General features: G+C 42.6%; 1 protein-coding gene across 1 annotated transcript; it reads left to right on the top strand.

The window, feature by feature from the left end:
- Positions 1 to 10363: 10363 nt before the first annotated feature.
- LOC144672349 (histone H1-like) lies at positions 10364 to 11032 on the top strand. The gene has a single exon (XM_078534195.1). The coding sequence runs from the start codon at positions 10364 to 10366 to the stop codon at positions 11018 to 11020; it is 657 nt and encodes a 218-aa protein (XP_078390321.1). The 3' UTR covers positions 11021 to 11032.
- Positions 11033 to 19365: the final 8333 nt, after the last annotated feature.

The following is a 19365-nucleotide window of genomic DNA, read 5'->3' as shown; positions in this document are numbered from 1 at the left end:
GGTAACAATCTCACAAGCACTTTCACAGAGAATGCTGATATCCGCCTCCTTTCAGTTCCCTTATACCCTCAGGAGGAATGGTGGTGCGCTCAGAGCTGATTGGTCAATTATATTATAGCTCATAATATTCTTCATGTTACCAATCAGATTTCTGCCTGACTCACCAATGCGGGCAAGCAACGTATGAAGCCGGAAGTTAAGGGCGCCAAATCATCAGTTAAACAAACGATTATATATTTCAAATTGGAAAAGACAGACAAAAATTTAATCAAAAGAAACATCGCACAGAAATCGTCTTAGCTAAACATAGGATAATTCCTTTACAAATCGTTCTAATGCTTAACATTAAAGCAGTTCTGTTACAGAATGTTAGAAGCTTTCTCGCTCTCTTTTCCTCGATAACAGTTTACCCGAAACTGTCAGTTTCTGGTTTTGCCTGTGGACAAGAGGACAATAAAGGCGCCAAATTTCCAGAATCAAAACTTTTGTTTTATATATGTTCGTGAGTGTCAAAAGCGGTGTGCACATTTTTTGGCTTAAATCTGCCAGTATTGAAACTGAGGCATCCTACACCGCCAGGGCTGATACGGAATGAATTGATCAAATCAACTTTTATAATGCTGGGGAGGGATAGCATCTTTGAGGGGTCAAAGATAGACTCTGCTTGATTACATTTATACAACAAGGCAGGGTCTATTCTGAAGCAGCAAGCATACATTGTATTCCAAACCAACAATAAAAACGAAAATCCTCTGCAGGCTCCGTGATTCTGGGATTAAGCCTAATCTTCATTATCTGTTACTTAAATGTAGTTTTCACTCACGGACAATCTATGGTCAATAATATTAAGCTTTTCTTTTGAAATTGAAATCACCGATATATGTTTCTGTTTTTGTTTTTGTCTCTGTAACATTCAGATTTAAGTCAGTTTGGATTTTATCTGGTGCATGTCAATCCCTGGAGAAAATTTTATATTTCATTCGACATCTAATGCTGCCAACATAAGATTATGTTTCTATTCTCCTTTTAATCCCCACATTATCTGTTAAACCCTGCTATGGGTGCATGGAATATCTGTCTGTTCATGATATATGAAATGTGAACTTTAATCTGAAATGTATATTTTTCCAAAAAAAATAAAGCAGGGTAAAAAACAGGGAATTACAGACTGATTAGTCTACCCTCAGTGGTAGACTTAATACTAGAGTCAACTATGTGATAATAAGAGACTTAGAAAATGTCAAATATATTGGACAAAGATTGCATGCGTTTATGAAAGGGAAATCATGTTTGACAAACCTATTGTAGATTTTTTTGGGAATTAAATTGCAAAGTAGATAAGGGACAACCAGATGACGTGGTCTATATAGATTTTCAGAAACCTTTTGTTAAATGGCCACTTAAGTGGTTTGTGTACCAAATTGAAGTGCATGGGATGGCGGTTTGGATTGGCATATACTGAGAAAAGATTAGTAACAGGATAAAGAGAGCAGGAATAAAACAGTCTTTTTGAGAATGGCAGAAGTTGACAAGTGGTGTGCCTCAGGGATCAGTGCTTGGGTCCCAGTATTCAGAATAGACAAGAATGATTGTGATGAAGGAAGCAAAGGTAATATTTCCAAGGTTGCTGATGACACAAAGCTTTGAGGGAATGTGAGAGATGAGGAGGAAGTTAAGAGTGCCCAAGGAGATTTAGATAATTTGAGTGAGTGGGAAAAAACATGGCAGATGGAATATAATGTGGCTAGGTGTGAATTCATCCACTTGGGTACGAAAAACAGAATGGCAGAGTATTATCTACATAGAGATACGTTGGGAAATGTTGATATATGAAGAGACCAGTGTGCAGCACATGATCACCAGGCTGATTCATGGGCTGGCAGGATTGTCACATGATGGGGGAATGGGCCGATTCGGACTGTATACACTCAATGATTGTAGAATGAGAGGGGATGTATTTGAAATATATGAAATAGTGACAGCGCTGGTCAGGCTGGGTGCAGGGATGATGTTTCCTCTGGCTGAGAGGCCTAGCACATGTATTCACAATCTCAGGATCCGTTGTCGTCCATTTTGGGCTGTGTTGAGCAGAACGTTCTTCACTCAGAGGGTGGTGAACATGTGATTGATTTGCATTCATTTTGTAACCTCCAGTATCTTGTATTATATGTGAATGTATATATTTTTCCCTCCGTGTATCAGTCAGTATCTAAGACGTTTGCAAGAGTGGAATTAACTCTATCTTTAATATTTTAACGTGCTATCTCCAAAAGTGAGATTTCATTTAAATCTCTCCATATCTGGAACTAGATGTGAAGTTCAAATTGATATTCATATAGTCAACTGCTACAAGTATGTTTTCCTTGTGTGTCAATCGGTGATATATTGCCTGACTGTGGATTTGGCCCTGTAGCATTCGGATTTTTCTCATTGTTATGTTCTCAGTGTATGTTTGTGGTTTTATCCCTGTATTTCATTCACTGGTACTTTGCATCAGATGGGGATAGTTCATTGCTTCTCAGCATCTAGTATAATCTGTGAGTTTGGCCATGGTTCTATAATTGTCAGTCTCTCAAACTGAATGTGAGTGTGTAATAAATCAGTCTTTAATACCAACTAGCTGACAATGAGTGTGTGATTCTTTCAGCTGAACTGTGCACCTGGTTTGTATGGGAATGTGTCACTCTCTGCATATCTCTCAGTGCCCTTTACAGTGCATGATTTGGGGATTAATTTGAACACGACAGTTTCCAATAGGCGATGTGATTGTGCGGTTATTTCTGTATTTTTATGGTTTCAGCTATTCTATTTGAATGAGATCTTTTCTGCCTCATTCAGATTCAGGTAGTGTAGTGAGTGTGGGATTTATTATAAAGCTTTCAGACTTGGAAATTTGGGTGATTAACATCTGCATCATGGATTTTTCCTCCCCTGGCGCAATGTGTGTGGAGATAATTATGTAGTTGCCGTTCTCTGGTGTGCTTTGAATTTATTTTTGTTCATATAGCTGTATTTGGTCTGTGTTTGAACGTGTGAGTAATTTTGCACCTGAGAATTCTGCCCATCTAAGTAGGTATATTATTCAATCTGTTTCTGTTTTTCAACACTGTTGCAGGTAAGTGTGAGATAAGACTATATCTGGACTTTTATTGTAACGTGTTGGAATATATTTTTATGAAACCCTCAACATAGCAGTATTTGTTAACCTTTGGTTTAACCTATAATATTGGCTTCATGTGTTTTGTAGTCACAGGTTATATTCAATAGTTGCCCGGGATTGCCATTTGATTTTTAGCTCTGTGAAAACAATTGTGAATATTACAGCTCCTTTAATCAGATACACAGCCTCATATGTAATTTGTGCATTTTGGATAAAGGGATTGCTGTTGAATCTATACTGATGCCAGCATTTTTGGTGTGAAATATATAGATATGTCTAAATTCTAAGGGGCTGTGCTGCAATTTATTCAGTCCCTTCCAATCAGTTATTTCTTGCCTAATGATGCTCAGAATAATTAATTAATTTCTGACCAACGCAACACAATATAATTAAATCTGATATTTGGTGTGTTTTCTGTGAACATTTTGATTGATGTATGCTCCTCTCATCTAGGTTACATGGAAATAAAAACAAGCAACAGCAAAAAAATCAGACTGCTCAGTTTGTATCTTGCATTGAAAAGTTGTCTCTTCCCTTTGAAACAGTATGGGGATGAACAATTAATTGGTTGTGACTGTGGACATAATGACCTGGAAGTTTCTCTGCTCTCAGTGAAAGATGCTGTACCTACCTTGTGTTGCAGTTGGCTCACTTTTTAACCTTGGTCATTTTGTGACTTTTGAAGTTGTCACTATTATCGACCTTTGTCACTAACATCATCATGCACCAGGAATAACCATAGCACAGCTTGTGAGCTAAGATTTGTTTGTCTCTTTTCATGTTGTACCTTTCAACCATTATTCATTCCTGATATTTCGACTGCAGATTGATTTATTAATTTGGAGGCCTGTACTATTATTTCAGTAATTTTTCCATGTAGAAATATGAAGGTGAGTTTCACTTTTGGAACACATGGATGAAAATAGTATTTTGCCATTTTTATTTGAACAGTGATATCCTTCTTTGCTGGACCACTCCTCTGATTGCATTGACAATCACTGGGATGCATTTAAGTAGTTTATTCTGTATCTATTGTTTTCTGAGATGCAAAGGTGAAAGCTTTGTAACTGTTAATTTTTAAGTCTCATCACAATGTAAATGTCGAATTTAGTTTTGTCTGATTTTTCTCATAAATATTTAAATGCCAGGTTTGTTGTCCTCTAAGGCTGTGTTTCCGTCTCCATCTGCCAGTTTTTTTTATGAGTGTGAGTTTTAAACTGTCGGGTGTGCTTTCACATATGTGAGTATGAATTCCGTTTCTTAATCTGCTGCTGTATTTATCAGTTTCTGGGATTCTTAATGTGACTGCGACTCAGTACCTGTCAGGTTCTGGTAAGTGATTGCTGGTGTTAGAATGTCCATGTGAATGTCCAGTTGTTTTACTTTCTAGCACTTCCTTACTTGCTATTGAGCATTTTTTCCTCACTCTCTCCATTAGTTTGTGGCATGTGAATGTGAGTACTATTTTGTATCTGTCAATAACTGCATTGTGAGCATGGGTCATAATTGCAATTGACAGTTTTAGGTACGTGTCTGGAATGCAAATGTGAATTTTACACTGCAGTTCACACTTTTGAATGTCTGAACTTGTGTTTGAGATTACTTCACTGAGCCTGACAATGTAACTATGATTATCTCGTAATATTCTCAGTACATTTCCTATGAGTATAGCCTACATTCTTTATCTATTAGTGTCTTAGAAGCAAATGTAAGACTTATTCAAAATCTCTGAGTATTACAGAATTGTCATTGTGCGATTGATGATGTGTCTGTGCATGCCTGCTTTTATCTGTGTTTGTGTGTGTGTGAGAGACAGAGAGAGAGCACGTCTGAAGATGTGTGTGTGTGTGTGTGTTCACGGTGTGTTTTTGTGTTTACGCTCATTCTGTCTCTCTAATGTGTTTATGGACTTATCTTTTTATTTGTCATTGTTCAGTATAGAAATATGCATGTTGATTGGTACTCATAATTATCTGGCATGATGGCATGGATTCATTCTGTACATGTCCAATTCTTACCTTATCATTTATGACAGACTTGGCGTGTAAGCAGTAACTGTGAGGTTTGGTGTATGTAAGTTTGCATTTTATCAGTAGCTGACCTTTTCAGATATGAGAGTGTGGTATTCAATCTACCCACTCATTTTCAGTTTTTGTTGTGAGCATGTCTTTTACTTTGTTAAAGTGAACATGTAGTTTCTGAGACTCTGCATTTACAGTGAATGTGTTGTATGAATGAGGATTTTAATTTGTACCTATTTGATTCGGTTCCTTGTTTTATTTTCGTTGCTCAAAATCTCTGGTTTACAAGTGATATGTTCCATTCTGCTTGTGTCAATTTTTGAAGAACTGAACAATAGTTTTGCTGAGAATCTGTTGATTTTTTGTGTCTGAATATGGGATTTCCTTTGTACATGTCAGATTTTAGCATGAAGGAATGTTTATCAACTGCAACTAAGCAAAGCCAAAATATTCTCAGCTGGATGTTGGAAACCTCAAAAAAAGGGAAGAAAATTGCTGGGAATACTGACCAGGATTGTCCACATCTGTGGAGAAAAAGCTGAACTGCCCGTTATCTGAAATTCCTGATGTGATGGAAGGTCATTTGCCTGCAATGATCACTCTCAATCTTTCTCAACAGTTGTTGCCTTCCCTGCTGAATATTTCCAGCATTGTTAGTGTTTTTTGCCTTCCCCCTGTCTGTGTTAATTCCCAGCTGGTAAATATCACTCTGCAACTGACAGAGTCTGATAATTACGTTTCACATTTATTCTGTCAGAATCTCCAAGTGCATTTTACTCTGTGACTCTCATTTATGTGTGTGTCTGTGTCATTGTCGATTCTGTCAAACAAAAATATTTATGAATGATGGCCACATTTCAGTTTTCCATTTAGTATGAAAGCATGAACCTATTTTCCATGTCCCTCTCGGTTTATGGAACGGGGTGATTTGTTTTGATCAGCAACTTAAAATTTTTAATTCATATTCATGTGTGTTTTTACAGTAGCCATCAAGATCAGCGATGTGTGTAGCCATGCTTCTCCTGTTTTGAAAAGACTTATAGAAAATTTGATTTGTTTCTGCATCTCTATGTCCCTGGTATGTGCCTGTGGTTTTACAATGTAATTGTTTGTCTCTGTTATGGGAATCCGGGATAGTTCTGTTTTGGCAGATTCTGCTCCGAGAGTGGTTTTATATTATTCTCTGTACTTTTCAATATCTGCTTTGTGAGTTAAGTTTTAACCATTTTTTATTTGTAGTGATCTGTGGAAGTGAGTATTTATGACAATATTCCTCTGGCATGTCTATGCACGCCTCCATTAACAAAAATATACTCTATCTTGATTTCTGATATTGAATAAGATTTTTGGAATGGAATTTAACTTGTTGCTTTGCGAGAACTTTGCATGTATTCATGAATAATTCTGCAAACATTAATTGTCTGATATTTAAGTTGTAGCTAATGATCTACTCTTGTGACCTGAATGGACTGCCCTTCAATCTGATAATGGTTGCGATTTTGGACTGAAATTGGTGGTGTTGTACTTTCTTCTAAGAATCGACCACAGTGACACAGATACAGGTTTAGGACTGTTTATTAAAGGGGACAGAGGGAGGATCTGATCCCTTTGATTGTCTATAAACAGAACTCTACTGATTGCAGGATAACATTCTTTTTTAAACACTAAACCGTTCACGTACACATTACACTATTCTAATTCCAATCTTGGCAGTACATAATCACATGACAATCAGATGTCACCAGCCCGAGGAACATACCTTTGCTTTCGCAAGCAGGGCCTCTTCATCTCGTTCTAGCCTGGCTCTATCCCTGATACTTTTTGCCATCACACTGATGTGTTTATCTTCATCCCCCTTCTATCTCCTAACCAGTTAATCCCTTATGATCCCGAAGGTCTTCCTAGAGAGAGCTGCTGATACCGGCCCTTATGGTTTACAAGGTTTCACTGGAAAATTTTGCTGACCTTTGGTTTCACTAAAAACATAGAAATCGCTGCTTACCTCTTACAGTGGGTCTACCATTCAGCAGTACCGAGTAGTAGTGTTTTGTGGGGATTATAATTCAGTCTCCCCTGTGTGTTAGCCTACTGGATTGATCATGTGCATCAGGGTTTGAGTTCAATTCGAGTCTGACTATTTCTGCTCTGGGTGATGGTCACAGTGATGTTCTGTCTGTATCTGTGCACTCTTGGACCAGGATCGTACCTGCTGCCAGTTAGAAGGAGATAGCTGCACCTCTATGTTGGCTGGTGGAACTTGAGCTTGAAACTGATCCCTTCATTAACCTGCCAGAGAGGAAGAAAGATATCTCCAGTAACTCAAAATCAGCTGAGGTCAGGAAAAGGCAATAGATCAATGTAATATTTCAACTGATAATCAATATCAAAAACACTGTACATATCATGGCGGACAACGAAAAAACTACAGTGTCTGATTCCACTTCTAACTATTGAGAGACATTCAGAAACAACCCGCATCTGTACGGCTCCAAGGGTGTCACTACGCGGGCCCAGAGATATTGGTGCAGGACAGATTTCTATTTCCAGCTCCCTTTGTAAGAACCGCCAACTGAATCTAACTGTGGAAGGTACAATGTTTCTTTGAGACGCCTCAGCTGAACAGCTGGTGCCTGCAACACGTGTCGTTAACATTACTGCTCCACTCCTTACTCTCTGCCTGTTTCCACTATTCACTGTCCAAAAGCCAACAAGTTGTGTGAATCAGCAGCTAAACTTGGAATATGCATTACAGGGTTGAGGAGAGAAAAAGAAAATAGTAGTTTTCAATTGCAGCTTCCTCAGGTTCTGTCTCCCTCAGCAGGGCCACACACAGCCCCAGAAAGGCCTCTCCCCGTCCACCCGCTCACTCCAAGTTCTGGAACACGTTTCCGCTCCGCTCCGCCTCTTACAAACAGCCCCCGGTTCTCCCTGAACTTACCCCGAGTCAATGATGATTTCTGTGCCCACACTGACAAACCGGTGCCCTGCTGGAATCAGAACGCTGTTTACTCGCTTACCCGGGCCCCAGTATTTCCATTTCCGTCTGTTTGAAACAAAGGTCTTCGGCTCAGTGAGTAAAAGGCCGTCAAGGGCAGTGGTTGGGGGTGGAAGGGAAGCGCGCATGCGCTCGTCTTGTCACCGAGAAATTCCAGAACGCAGGGCTGCAATGCGCATGTGCTTTTGGAAACTAACTCCGAACAAACCAGGTCACCTGGTCCTTCCCCAAGTCAATTTCCTCAGGCTTGAGCATAGGAATTGCAATGTGGGAAAAGGCAGAGACGTTACGAGCGGGAGGGCCATCCCTGTATTAAATCCAAACTGGGCGTCTTTGCTGATCATTCCAGGATTCCGCAAATTAATCCTCATGTCGAATAGGTGTGTTTGCTGTTATAGCTCAGAACTTAATATCAGATCGTAAAAGTCTCAAGTTAATATAATCAGATTGAAAATGTCAGTCACTGACTGTCGTATTCAACAATTTTAGTCGAAGTTTTCCCGAGAGTTCCAGAGTTTATAGAATGTTACATTTCATTATTATTGCCTCAACATCTGTCACTTTCCTGGACTGTGGGACAGAAATGTCTCTGCCTCTCGTCCAATGTTAATGAGAGATGAGACCAGGCATCTCTCACCGCTGGTGGGATCTATAAGTGCCGGTCTTATTGATCAGCTCCAGAATATTGGGTGCTCCAATAAGGATAACTCTCAGTCTTCTAAGATCCAATGATTATAAATTCAACGTGTTCAAGATTTCCTAACCAGTCAACAAGATAATCGCAGGAAGCTGCTCATGAACATTCCCTGAACTGTACCAAGGGATCGATATTATCCTTTTGTTCTAGCGGATGTTTGAGACACAATTATGAATTGTGATATGTATATATTCTGTTGAAATAGTGACAGTGTGTCTTGTTTTCCCTCGATGATGGGTATGAGGGTCACTCATTGTTATATTGTCACACGGTAGAGAAATAGAGGCTAATTGCTCTCTCTCTCTCTCTCTCTCCCACACACTCACACACACTTACACACAGAATCACACACACACACTTGAACCCGCTCTTTGTCCCCCAACCCTCGAATTCTGTTGATGTGCATGTTACTAATGTTGTTGATAGGACAATGTCAACTAACACTCACACTCCATCCATGTGATGTGTAGGACTGTCACTGTTCATTCTCCTCTCAGAAATTCAGGTCTGATATTTCATCAGATTATCGCTAGTCAAAAATCGAAATGTGATCTGAGAAAATCTGTCACTGTCAGTAACGTGACGAGGCAGAACGTGCCTCCATTCATAACTGGACGTTGAGATTGGTGAAATTGTGACTTCTCAGTTCAGGAGGACCAACGTTAAATGGGAAATCTAGAGCGACTGGGAGCAGATAATTTGTATTGTCACCAGAAATAAACATCTTGATGTGAGCTATTCAGACAATTACCTGAAATCATATATAATTGGCTCGACCCCAGATTCTGCGAATCAGACTCTCTGCGGGTCCAATGCCTCAGAGAGTTTAATGTTCGCTGAATTCACAATAGACAGCAAATAAATAGAAACCGGAGCAAGGATCGAAAAGAGAAGGAAATCTCTACCGAGACATTCACAATTGTTCATCTTGTTGCCAATGAACCTTTAAATGTGAACATTGTGTAAGAGAGTGTTTGAAGTGGGCGGGCGAGTCAGAGGATTGAAACTGTGTTTGTGTGTCCGTTCTGATCAGGACATTTCCGAGTCCCGCTTAGGTAAAATAAAAATATTTTCCAAAGAAATACACCCCCTGCTCCCCAGCTTGACGCCAAGACAACTTATTTGTTGTTTTCTAGATTTCAGTCTAAAAGTAGAGGAGATGTCAGTGATCGGGTGAAGGAGCCGCAGTTAATAGGATTTAAATCGAAATTGGAGTCTTCAATTCGAGTGAAATATTTTCGACAGCGAACATTACAATGTCAGAGATAAGAAGGATTCAGTCTGGGACACTGCAGAGCCGGAATTTCAATGGAATTGGGGAGTTTGTGAGGAGAGAAAAACACAGAGAGGCAGCAGCAGCCTGGAGCTGACAGCAGCCTGTCTCCGCCCCGTCCGCTCGCTGCCTTTAAGTTGCTCAGTGCCGCCACCAGCGGCTTCATTTCTCAGCCCGTTCAGATCGACAGAGACACTTTTGTGCAGAGTCCCGGAACATGACCGATACTGCAGCCGCCGAAACGGCTCCTCCAGCCGCTCCCGCCGCCCAGGTCAAGACTCCCAAGAAGAAGAAGAAGGCGGCTCCCCGGAGCAGTGCAGCCGGTCCCAAGCTGGGCGAGCAGATCCTCAAGGTTGTGGCGGATTGCAGCGATCGCAAGGGGATGTCGCTGCCCGCGATCAAGAAGGCGCTGCGCGGCAAAGGGCTGGATGTGGAGAAACTGGGCTCCCAGATCAAGCAAAGCATCAAGAGGAATGTGAAGAATGGCTTCCTGGTTCAGGTCAAGGGCACGGGCGCCTCGGGCTCCTTCAAAGTCCCTAAGAACCCAACCCCGGGGAAAGTGGGAAAGAAGGCGAAGGTAGCAGCTGGCAAGAAATCTCCAGTGAAGAAAGCGGCAGCCAAGAAGGTGACAGCAAAGAAAGCAGCGGCCAAGAAGACTCCAGTCAAGAAAGCAGCGGCCAAGAAATCCCCAGCGAAGAAAGCAGCGGCCAAGAAATCCCCAGCGAAGAAAGCAGCGGCCAAGAAAACAGCCAAGAAGGCGGCAACTCCAAAAAAGCCGGTGAAGAAAGCAGCTCCCAAGAAAAAGTCTCCGGCCAAGAAGGTGACGGGCGTCAAAAAAGTGGCGATAGCGAGGGCCAAGCCCAAAACGAGATAAGCAAAGACAGAAAAGAAGGGAAAGATCCCGAGCAAATTGTAAACCTCTAAACCCAAAGGCTCTTTTCAGAGCCACCCACATTTCACATGAAAGAGCTGATCCCCTGATCATTTGATCCCTGTCTCCGCGCTGGGAACTGATTTCAGGTGGAAATGTTTTATTTTCCTGTAAATCCAATATTCCCGCTGAATCACTGAAATGCGCTTCACCCGCACTTCCACTCCCTCCCCCAACTCCGACTCTCATTCCTGCAATAACACACATCGATATCCTTTCCGATTAGTATCCGGGGTGTGTCCGAGAGCAGTTAATGTTTATCTTCCTTTCTTTATTCACATTTTCAGGGTGGGAGTCTGCAATAGAGAAACCAGGTGTAAAGGAAACTCCTCACAGCTGACACCCAAACCCATTATTTTCTCTCATTCGGTTGGGAGATGTTGGCAAAATTCCCAATCACCCTGGGAGGGGAGTTGTGGGTGGGGATGGAATTGGAGCTGGGGTTGAAATCGAAGCAGAATTTGACTCGTAAGGAAAGTTTATTATTGAGTCGGAAATGATCCGGACAAGACGATGTTTAATAGATTCGAGTTGCTAATTAGCTGCTTCATGATATTCAAGTGTGTAAGTTCTGTTCAAAAGACTCTGTTCACTTCCCTTTAGAATTTGACAAATACAATTCTGTTTCTGGCAGGCAGGAGGAGGAGCTGGTTTACCAAAGACGTTGTTCTGTCTGTCACTCAGTCTCTCCCGCCCCCCCTCTCTCTCTCTCTCTCTCCCTTCCTCAGTCAGGTCGGGGCGGGCTGTATAAAAGCAGAACGTGAAGCAGCTCCCCACTCATTCAGCAGCGATTTGACTGAAGAAGCATCATGTCTGGCAGAGGGAAAGGAGGCAAAGGACTGGGGAAAGGCGGAGCAAAGCGGCACCGCAAAGTGCTTCGCGATAACATCCAGGGCATCACCAAACCAGCCATCCGCCGCCTGGCTCGCCGTGGCGGTGTCAAGCGCATTTCGGGCCTGATCTACGAGGAGACCCGCGGGGTGCTGAAGGTTTTCCTGGAGAATGTGATCAGGGATGCTGTCACCTACACCGAGCACGCCAAGCGGAAGACGGTCACCGCCATGGATGTGGTGTACGCTCTGAAACGCCAGGGCCGCACTCTCTATGGATTCGGCGGCTAAACAAATCGACCCGACTCTATAACAAAACCCAAAGGCTCTTCTAAGAGCCGCCCACAACCTCACATTGAGAGCAGTGACTTCTGAAGGGGGAGAGGGGAAAATAAATCTTTGTATTTTTTTATTAAGAGGCACTGCTTTGCCACCAATGCATCCTCTTTTCACAATACCATCGTGAGTCCCAAAAATGCCTTGGTTTTATTTAGATCAGTTTTCACGAATTACCGATCTTCCTACCCGAGGACCACGGCTGTACCCAATGTAATGTCGAATTTCATCAGGAGAAACTATTCTCAAACCTTGTATTCCCCCTTCGTCGCTCTAACTTTATTTTTTTTTCCATCGGTTTCTATTTCTGGGTCTTTGACGCATGACAGGACCTGGGAGGTACCAGCTTTATACGGATCAGCCTGTATCGATGCAGCATGTTGTCTGAACAGAGCTTTATTCTGGCCTCCCTCTGAACAATCAGAAAAATAATCCGAATTCAAGACGGGTTATAAGGCAGACATTGACTGGCTCTTGCTGCCGATTCTATTCAGATCAGATTTTACAGCCGGCATGAATCAGACCAATATCGATTTACAGACATGAAAAATAAAACTACCCTTAATCACCTCTATTCTGCAACACGGGCCGAACAGAAGGTTTGAACAGATAGCTGTTTGATGGCCGCCCAGGACACGATGGACTGTTTCTATGTTGTACAACTTTATGACTGTATCAGAAGGGAAAACTCTGCTTTTGGCGCTCGGTTTGGACTATACTAAACATGCATTTCGGAATAATTGTGGAAGAGAGTTTGAATGAAAGTGGGGTATTGGATAAATCCATTAAATTGTGGTCCGCCGGGCAACGGCACATGGTTGTGATGTACAGTCAAAGGCCAAATGTTATTCACACCCAACACATAATGAAGCCGGAATGAGAGAGGGATGCAGTTTCCGCCAGTTCATTTTACCTAATACAATAATAAGAACATAATCGTTCATCAATGTAAATTTCGACAGATACACGGTTTAAATAAACGGTCTGCAAGCCCCCCTCCCCCATAAAGACCCCACGGCGCATCCATTCACCAGCAGAAACAGGAATCACACCATTTTCCCTTTAACATCTATAGAGCGTTGACATGAATAAACCCAGTCAGTTGATGAGGTTGATGTGTGAGGGCCAAAATTTCCCCCATCAATAGGAGTTTTATTCCAGCCTGTTGCAAACCGATCAGGGAATGAATGAGAATTTAATCCGAGTTCCAAACCAGGAAGTCGGAGCTGGGACCGAATTGGGACTCTCAAACATCGAGATTTTATGATATTTCTACTTTGAGATTGATTTTATCTGCCTTCAAACTAGGTTTATTTTAATGTCAGTTACTCGTCCCTCTGAAATTGGCGGGCATTTTGAAATTGATGAACTGTCAGTTTCTGCTCCACCAATCAGGGCCCAGAAATCCATGCAACCCCGCTGCTCTTTTCAAATTTCTCGGCGGAATTCCTTCTTATAAATCCTTCTTATCTCTAACACTGTAATGTTCGCTGTCGAAAATATTTCACGCGAATTGAAGACTCCCATTTCGATTTAAACCTGATTTACAGCGGCTTCTTCAACCGATCGCTGACATGACCTCTACTTTTAGACCGAAATCTTGAAAACAACAAAGAAATTGTCTTGAAATCTCACTTTGGGGTTAAGCTGGGGAGCAGGGGGTGTATTTCTTTGGAAAATATTTTAACCTTACCCAAGCGGGGCTCGGAAATTTCCTGATCAGAGCGGACACACAAACACAGTTTCATTCCTCTGACTCTCCCGCCCACTTCAAACACTCTCTTACACAATGTTCACATTTAAAGGTTCATTGGCAACAAGATGAACAATTGTGAATGTCTCGGTAGAGATTTCCTTCTCTTTTCGATCTTTGCTCCGATTTCTATTTATTTGCTGTCGATTGTGAATTCAGCTAACTTTAAATACTCTGAGGCATTGGAAGAAGGGAAAGATCCCGAGCAAATTGTAAACCTCTAAACCCAAAGGCTCTTTTCAGAGCCACCCACATTTCACATGAAAGAGCTGATCCCCTGATCATTTAATCCCTGTCTCCGCGCTGGGAGCAGTTTTTAGATGGAAATGTTTCTTTATCCTTCCACGTAAATCCTATTTTCCCGCTCAGTCACTGACACACTCTCCACCCGTCCCCTCCCGCACTGTGCAATAAGACACAGGGATATCCTTACAGCTCCCTAACCGGGATGTGTCCGAGTGTATTCAATGTTTATCTTTACTTCATTCACATTTTCAGGGTGAGAGTCTGCAATGGAGTGAGCATCGCTCAAAATTCCGCCTCACAACTAAGGCCCATACCTGTTGTTTCTCTAATTTTATTGGAAGAAATGTTAGCGAATTTCTCAATCCCTTTATTTCATTCTGGAGGGGAGAGGTCGGGGGCGAGTCTAGAGTTGTGTTGGTATAGAATAGGAGAGGGATTGAAATAGATGCAAACATTTGACGCTTAATAGAATTGCAGTATCGAGGGGGGCGGGGATATTACTGAGAGGATTGGATTTTTAACCCACGATTTTCTAACCAGCTGGTTTCAGTTACGTTTATCGAGGTGGTGGGGTGGGGTGGGGTGGGGGTGGGGGGGGTGGGGGGGGTGTGTGGGGGCGGGATATTACTGAGAGGATTGGATTGAATAAATTCGATTTTCGAGTTAATGATGTTGAAGTATTTCAGTTACGTTTAAAGCTCTTTGTTCAATTCTCTTCAGAATTTGATAAATAAATGTATTTCGGGTCGGCAGGAGGAGGAGCTGGTTTACCAAAGAGGTTGTTCTGTCTGTCACTCAGTCTCTCCCGGCCCGCCTTTCACACACACTCTCTCTCTCTCTCTCTCTCACTCTCCGTTCCTCAGTCAGGTCGGGGCGGGCTGTATAAAAGCGGAACGTGAAGCAGCTCCCCACTCATTCAGCAGCGATTTGACTGAAGAAGCATCATGTCTGGCAGAGGGAAAGGAGGCAAAGGACTGGGGAAAGGCGGAGCAAAGCGGCACCGCAAAGTGCTTCGCGATAACATCCAGGGCATCACCAAACCAGCCATCCGCCGCCTGGCTCGCCGTGGCGGTGTCAAGCGCATTTCGGGCCTGATCTACGAGGAGACCCGCGGGGTGCTGAAGGTTTTCCTGGAGAATGTGATCAGGGATGCTGTCACCTACACCGAGCACGCCAAGCGGAAGACGGTCACCGCCATGGATGTGGTGTACGCTCTGAAACGCCAGGGCCGCACTCTCTATGGATTCGGCGGCTGAACAAATCGACCCGACTCTATAACAAAACCCAAAGGCTCTTCTAAGAGCCGCCCACAACCTCACATTGAGAGCAGTGACCTTCGAGCGGGAGAGGGAAAGCGATATGTAGTTTTATATAAACACACAGCGTTTCTATCTGCGCATTTTCCATTAACAATATGATCGTGAGTCACACAAGTTTCATGGTTTAATTTAGTTCGGTTTTCAGGAATTCGCTTCCTTTATACCTGCCGAATCTCGATTCAAAGCTTGACTGAGGAACACGACAGCTCCCAAACTAACACCGAGTTCACAAGATAAAGGCCATCATTTATTACACTTTGATCAGGAGTAACTATTTTGGGATCTATCATTCTCGCTTGTTCGCACTGTTTACACCCTGTCTTCTTTCTTCGCCATCTGTTCCTGGGTCGTTGAGACATGACAGGGTCTGGGAGGTACCAGAATACGAGCGTTAAATGGATCAGCCTGTATCGATGCAGCATGTTGTCTGGTTCCTGGGAGCACTGAACAGATTTATTCTGGCCTGTATCAGGGCGATCAATGAAATAACCCAAATTTAAGCGGGAATGTAAGGCGAATATTGAGAGGCTGATTGAAAAATATGACGACACTTTATCACCTCGATTCTGCAACCCAGGACGGACGGAAGGGTGAAGTGGAAGCTCTGATTTTGGTGCATGGTTTGCACTGCGAAGATGCATTTACGCACATTGTGGAAGATAGTTCAAATATATAAACTTCGAGATAAACTTGATTTACAGAAAGTGTGCGCAATCCGCCCACCCACATCGCCTCCCCCAGCCAAAAAACACTAGAAACAAGAGCCAAGCCATTCTCTCTATAACACCTATAGGGCTTTGACATGAATAAACCGATAACGTTGATCAGGTTTATACGGGAGTCCAAAATTCCGCCCATCAATAGAAGTTTTAAACCAGCCTGCTGTAAACCGATCAGGGAATGAATGAGAATTTAGTCCGTGTTCGAAAGCAGGAAGTCGGAGCTGGGACCGAAATGGGGCTCGAAAACATAGAGACCTTGTGATATTTGTCCATTCAGATTGATGTTATCAGCATTCAAACTAGGTTTATTTTTAATTTCAGTTACTCGTCCCTCTGAAATTGGCGGGCATTTTGAAATTGATGAACTGTCAGTTTCTGCTCCACCAATCAGGGCCCTGAAATCCATGCAGCCCGCTGCTCTTTTCAAATTTCTGGGCGGGATTGCGCTGCATCCAATCAGGACAGGAGGGAGGTGACGGACATGTCTTAAATAGACAGACACAGAGCGGCTTGATCATTCTCAGAGTCTGTGTTCCACAGCGTTTGTTATCATGGCCAGGACCAAGCAGACAGCGCGCAAGTCGACCGGAGGGAAAGCTCCCCGCAAGCAACTGGCTACCAAAGCTGCCCGCAAGAGCGCTCCAGCCACGGGCGGCGTCAAGAAGCCCCATCGCTACAGGCCCGGCACTGTGGCTCTGCGGGAGATCCGCCGCTACCAGAAATCCACCGAGCTGCTGATCCGCAAACTGCCCTTCCAGCGCCTGGTGCGAGAGATCGCTCAGGACTTCAAGACCGACCTGCGCTTCCAGAGCTCGGCCGTCATGGCCCTGCAGGAGGCCAGCGAGGCTTACCTGGTGGGGCTCTTTGAGGACACCAACCTGTGCGCCATCCACGCCAAGCGAGTCACCATCATGCCCAAGGACATCCAGCTGGCCCGCCGCATCCGCGGGGAGCGCGCCTAGACTGAACCCTACCCGACTCTAGACTTACCCCGAGAACCACAAAGGCTCTTTTAAGAGCCACCAAGTCGGTCAGAGAAAGAGCTGCGATCTATTGTTAAAAGACGCCACCTCTTCTGCATATAATTTCCATTTTTTTTCACCCTATACCTTTCCTTTGCTGCCTTTGTTGGGCTTTGGAGAGACGGTTATTTTATTATTCCAGGAACGTTTTCCCAAGTAGTGACAATTGAGGAAAACACACATCCCATTGGCTTCTGCACGTTATCAGTCAGATCTCTGTTTGAGTGACCAATGTGGAGGATCCACGCATTCACTCATTTTATACCTTCGGGAGGAATGGCGGTGCGGTCAATGCTTATTGGTCCATTTTATTACAGCTGCTAATGTTCTTCCTATTACCAATCAGATCCCTGCATGATTCACCAACGTGGAGCCGTCACGTGGTTGACGTCCGAAAGTAATGGCGCCAAATCGTCAGTTACCGACCCATTATATATTTCAAATTTGCAAGACCGCCAAAAAAATACGGCACAAAAATCGTAATAGCTAATTCCCTTTTTAAATTATAACAATGCGCGATTCACCCAATTCTCTCCAACTTTTGGACATCCTGCAGTTTACCTGTATCTGTTAGTTTCTGACTTTTGAGTGCGGAGTTTCATGTATCTGACATGAAGCAGAAATTAAAGGCGCCAATTTTGCAGGAACCGAGCCTTTGTTTTATTGAACATTGAAAAGCCCGACGAAACGTGTGTAAAACGAATAAGTAATTTGATACAGAATATTGCCTTAACATATAACACAGTCATTTCCATAGTTTAAAAGATTGGTCTCCCTTATTGCACTATATCATATTTGATCACAAGCCCCAAATTGGCTATTAAAATCCGGAATCCATTCGGGTTTAATCTCGGACCGTTTTTCCAGTCCTCTTAGTCTATGTTCAACAGATTCTGGCATGTGAATATGGGCTTTTGTTAGGACTCTCTGCACCTTGTATATCATTGTCCGTTCTTTGAATATGATGCTCACTTTTCAACTTTTTAATGTAGCATGTGAACATGGATTTTAATCAGGACTTATCAGTTGTTGACTGTGTATAAGTGTCATATTCCTTCTGTATGTATCAGCCTCTGGTGCTGTGTATGAATCTTGCTAACCTTTGTTATGTGCCTGTTGTGGTTCTGGAAATGGCTGCAGAATTAATACTCTAAATGTAAATTTTGGACACTGTGGGCATTGAATTCGTTTTTTTCTTTCACCATATCTGTTAAGAATTGATGAATTGTGTGTTTTATTATGTGTTTTCACTTAGTTGAATACTGTGATAGAGTTGAATTAATCCTGTACCCACCAGTGTGTTGTATTGTATGTGGATGAATACATTTTGCCCTCTGTGTAGGACTCTGTACCTGCTATGTATGGAAGAGTGCATTCATTCTATCTGCAATATTTTCTGGTACTATCCGTGAGAGGGATTCCATCTGAATCTGTCAATATCTGGAACTAAATGTGAGAATGAAGTTGATACGGATCCAGCCAAGCTGTTTGAGAGCAATATTTTTTTTGTGTGTCAGTCAATCTGGGCAATTTTATGTCATTGTGGGTTTTTGGCTCTGCGTCCTTAAGACTTTTCTAAAAAGATTTGTGTATGTCTGTGGCTCCTGCTCTCCATTTAATTCCCTGTGGTTGAATAATGCATTGCTTCCCAATATATTGTTAGTTTCTTGCTCTATATTTATTAGTCCCTTAAATTGATGGAGTGTGTATTCACTCATTTAGCTGACAGTGAGTGTGATTCATTCAAATTATCCCTGCATCTGCTATTGCATGGGAATGTGCCACTCTCTGCATGTCTTTCAGTGCCTGGTACAATGCATGATTTTGGGATTAAATTGTACATGACAGCGTCCGGTAAGGTATGTGTTTGTGGAGTTATTTCTATAATGTTATGGCCTCTATGATTCTATATGAATGAGATTATTTTGGTATACTTCAGTTTCAGGTAGGCTAAGTGAATGTGGGGTTCATTATTTATCTTTCAGCCTTGGTGCTTTCCAAGAGTAAGTGCTAAGGGTAAACAAGAAGTGTTCAGAGAACTTACATTATGATTCTTAGTG

This window comes from Cetorhinus maximus, chromosome 38 (assembly GCF_964194155.1).
Source record: "Cetorhinus maximus chromosome 38, sCetMax3.hap1.1, whole genome shotgun sequence".
Classification (NCBI taxonomy): Eukaryota; Metazoa; Chordata; class Chondrichthyes; order Lamniformes; family Cetorhinidae; genus Cetorhinus; species Cetorhinus maximus.
The sequence above is the reverse complement of the archived record's forward strand: the minus strand, read 5'-3'. Positions and strand labels throughout refer to the sequence as shown.

Bases quoted from the DNA above. Each gene is read 5' to 3' on its own strand.
- LOC144672349 (XM_078534195.1), top strand. From the start codon at position 10,364: ATGACCGATACTGCAGCCGCCGAAACGGCTCCTCCAGCCGCTCCCGCC.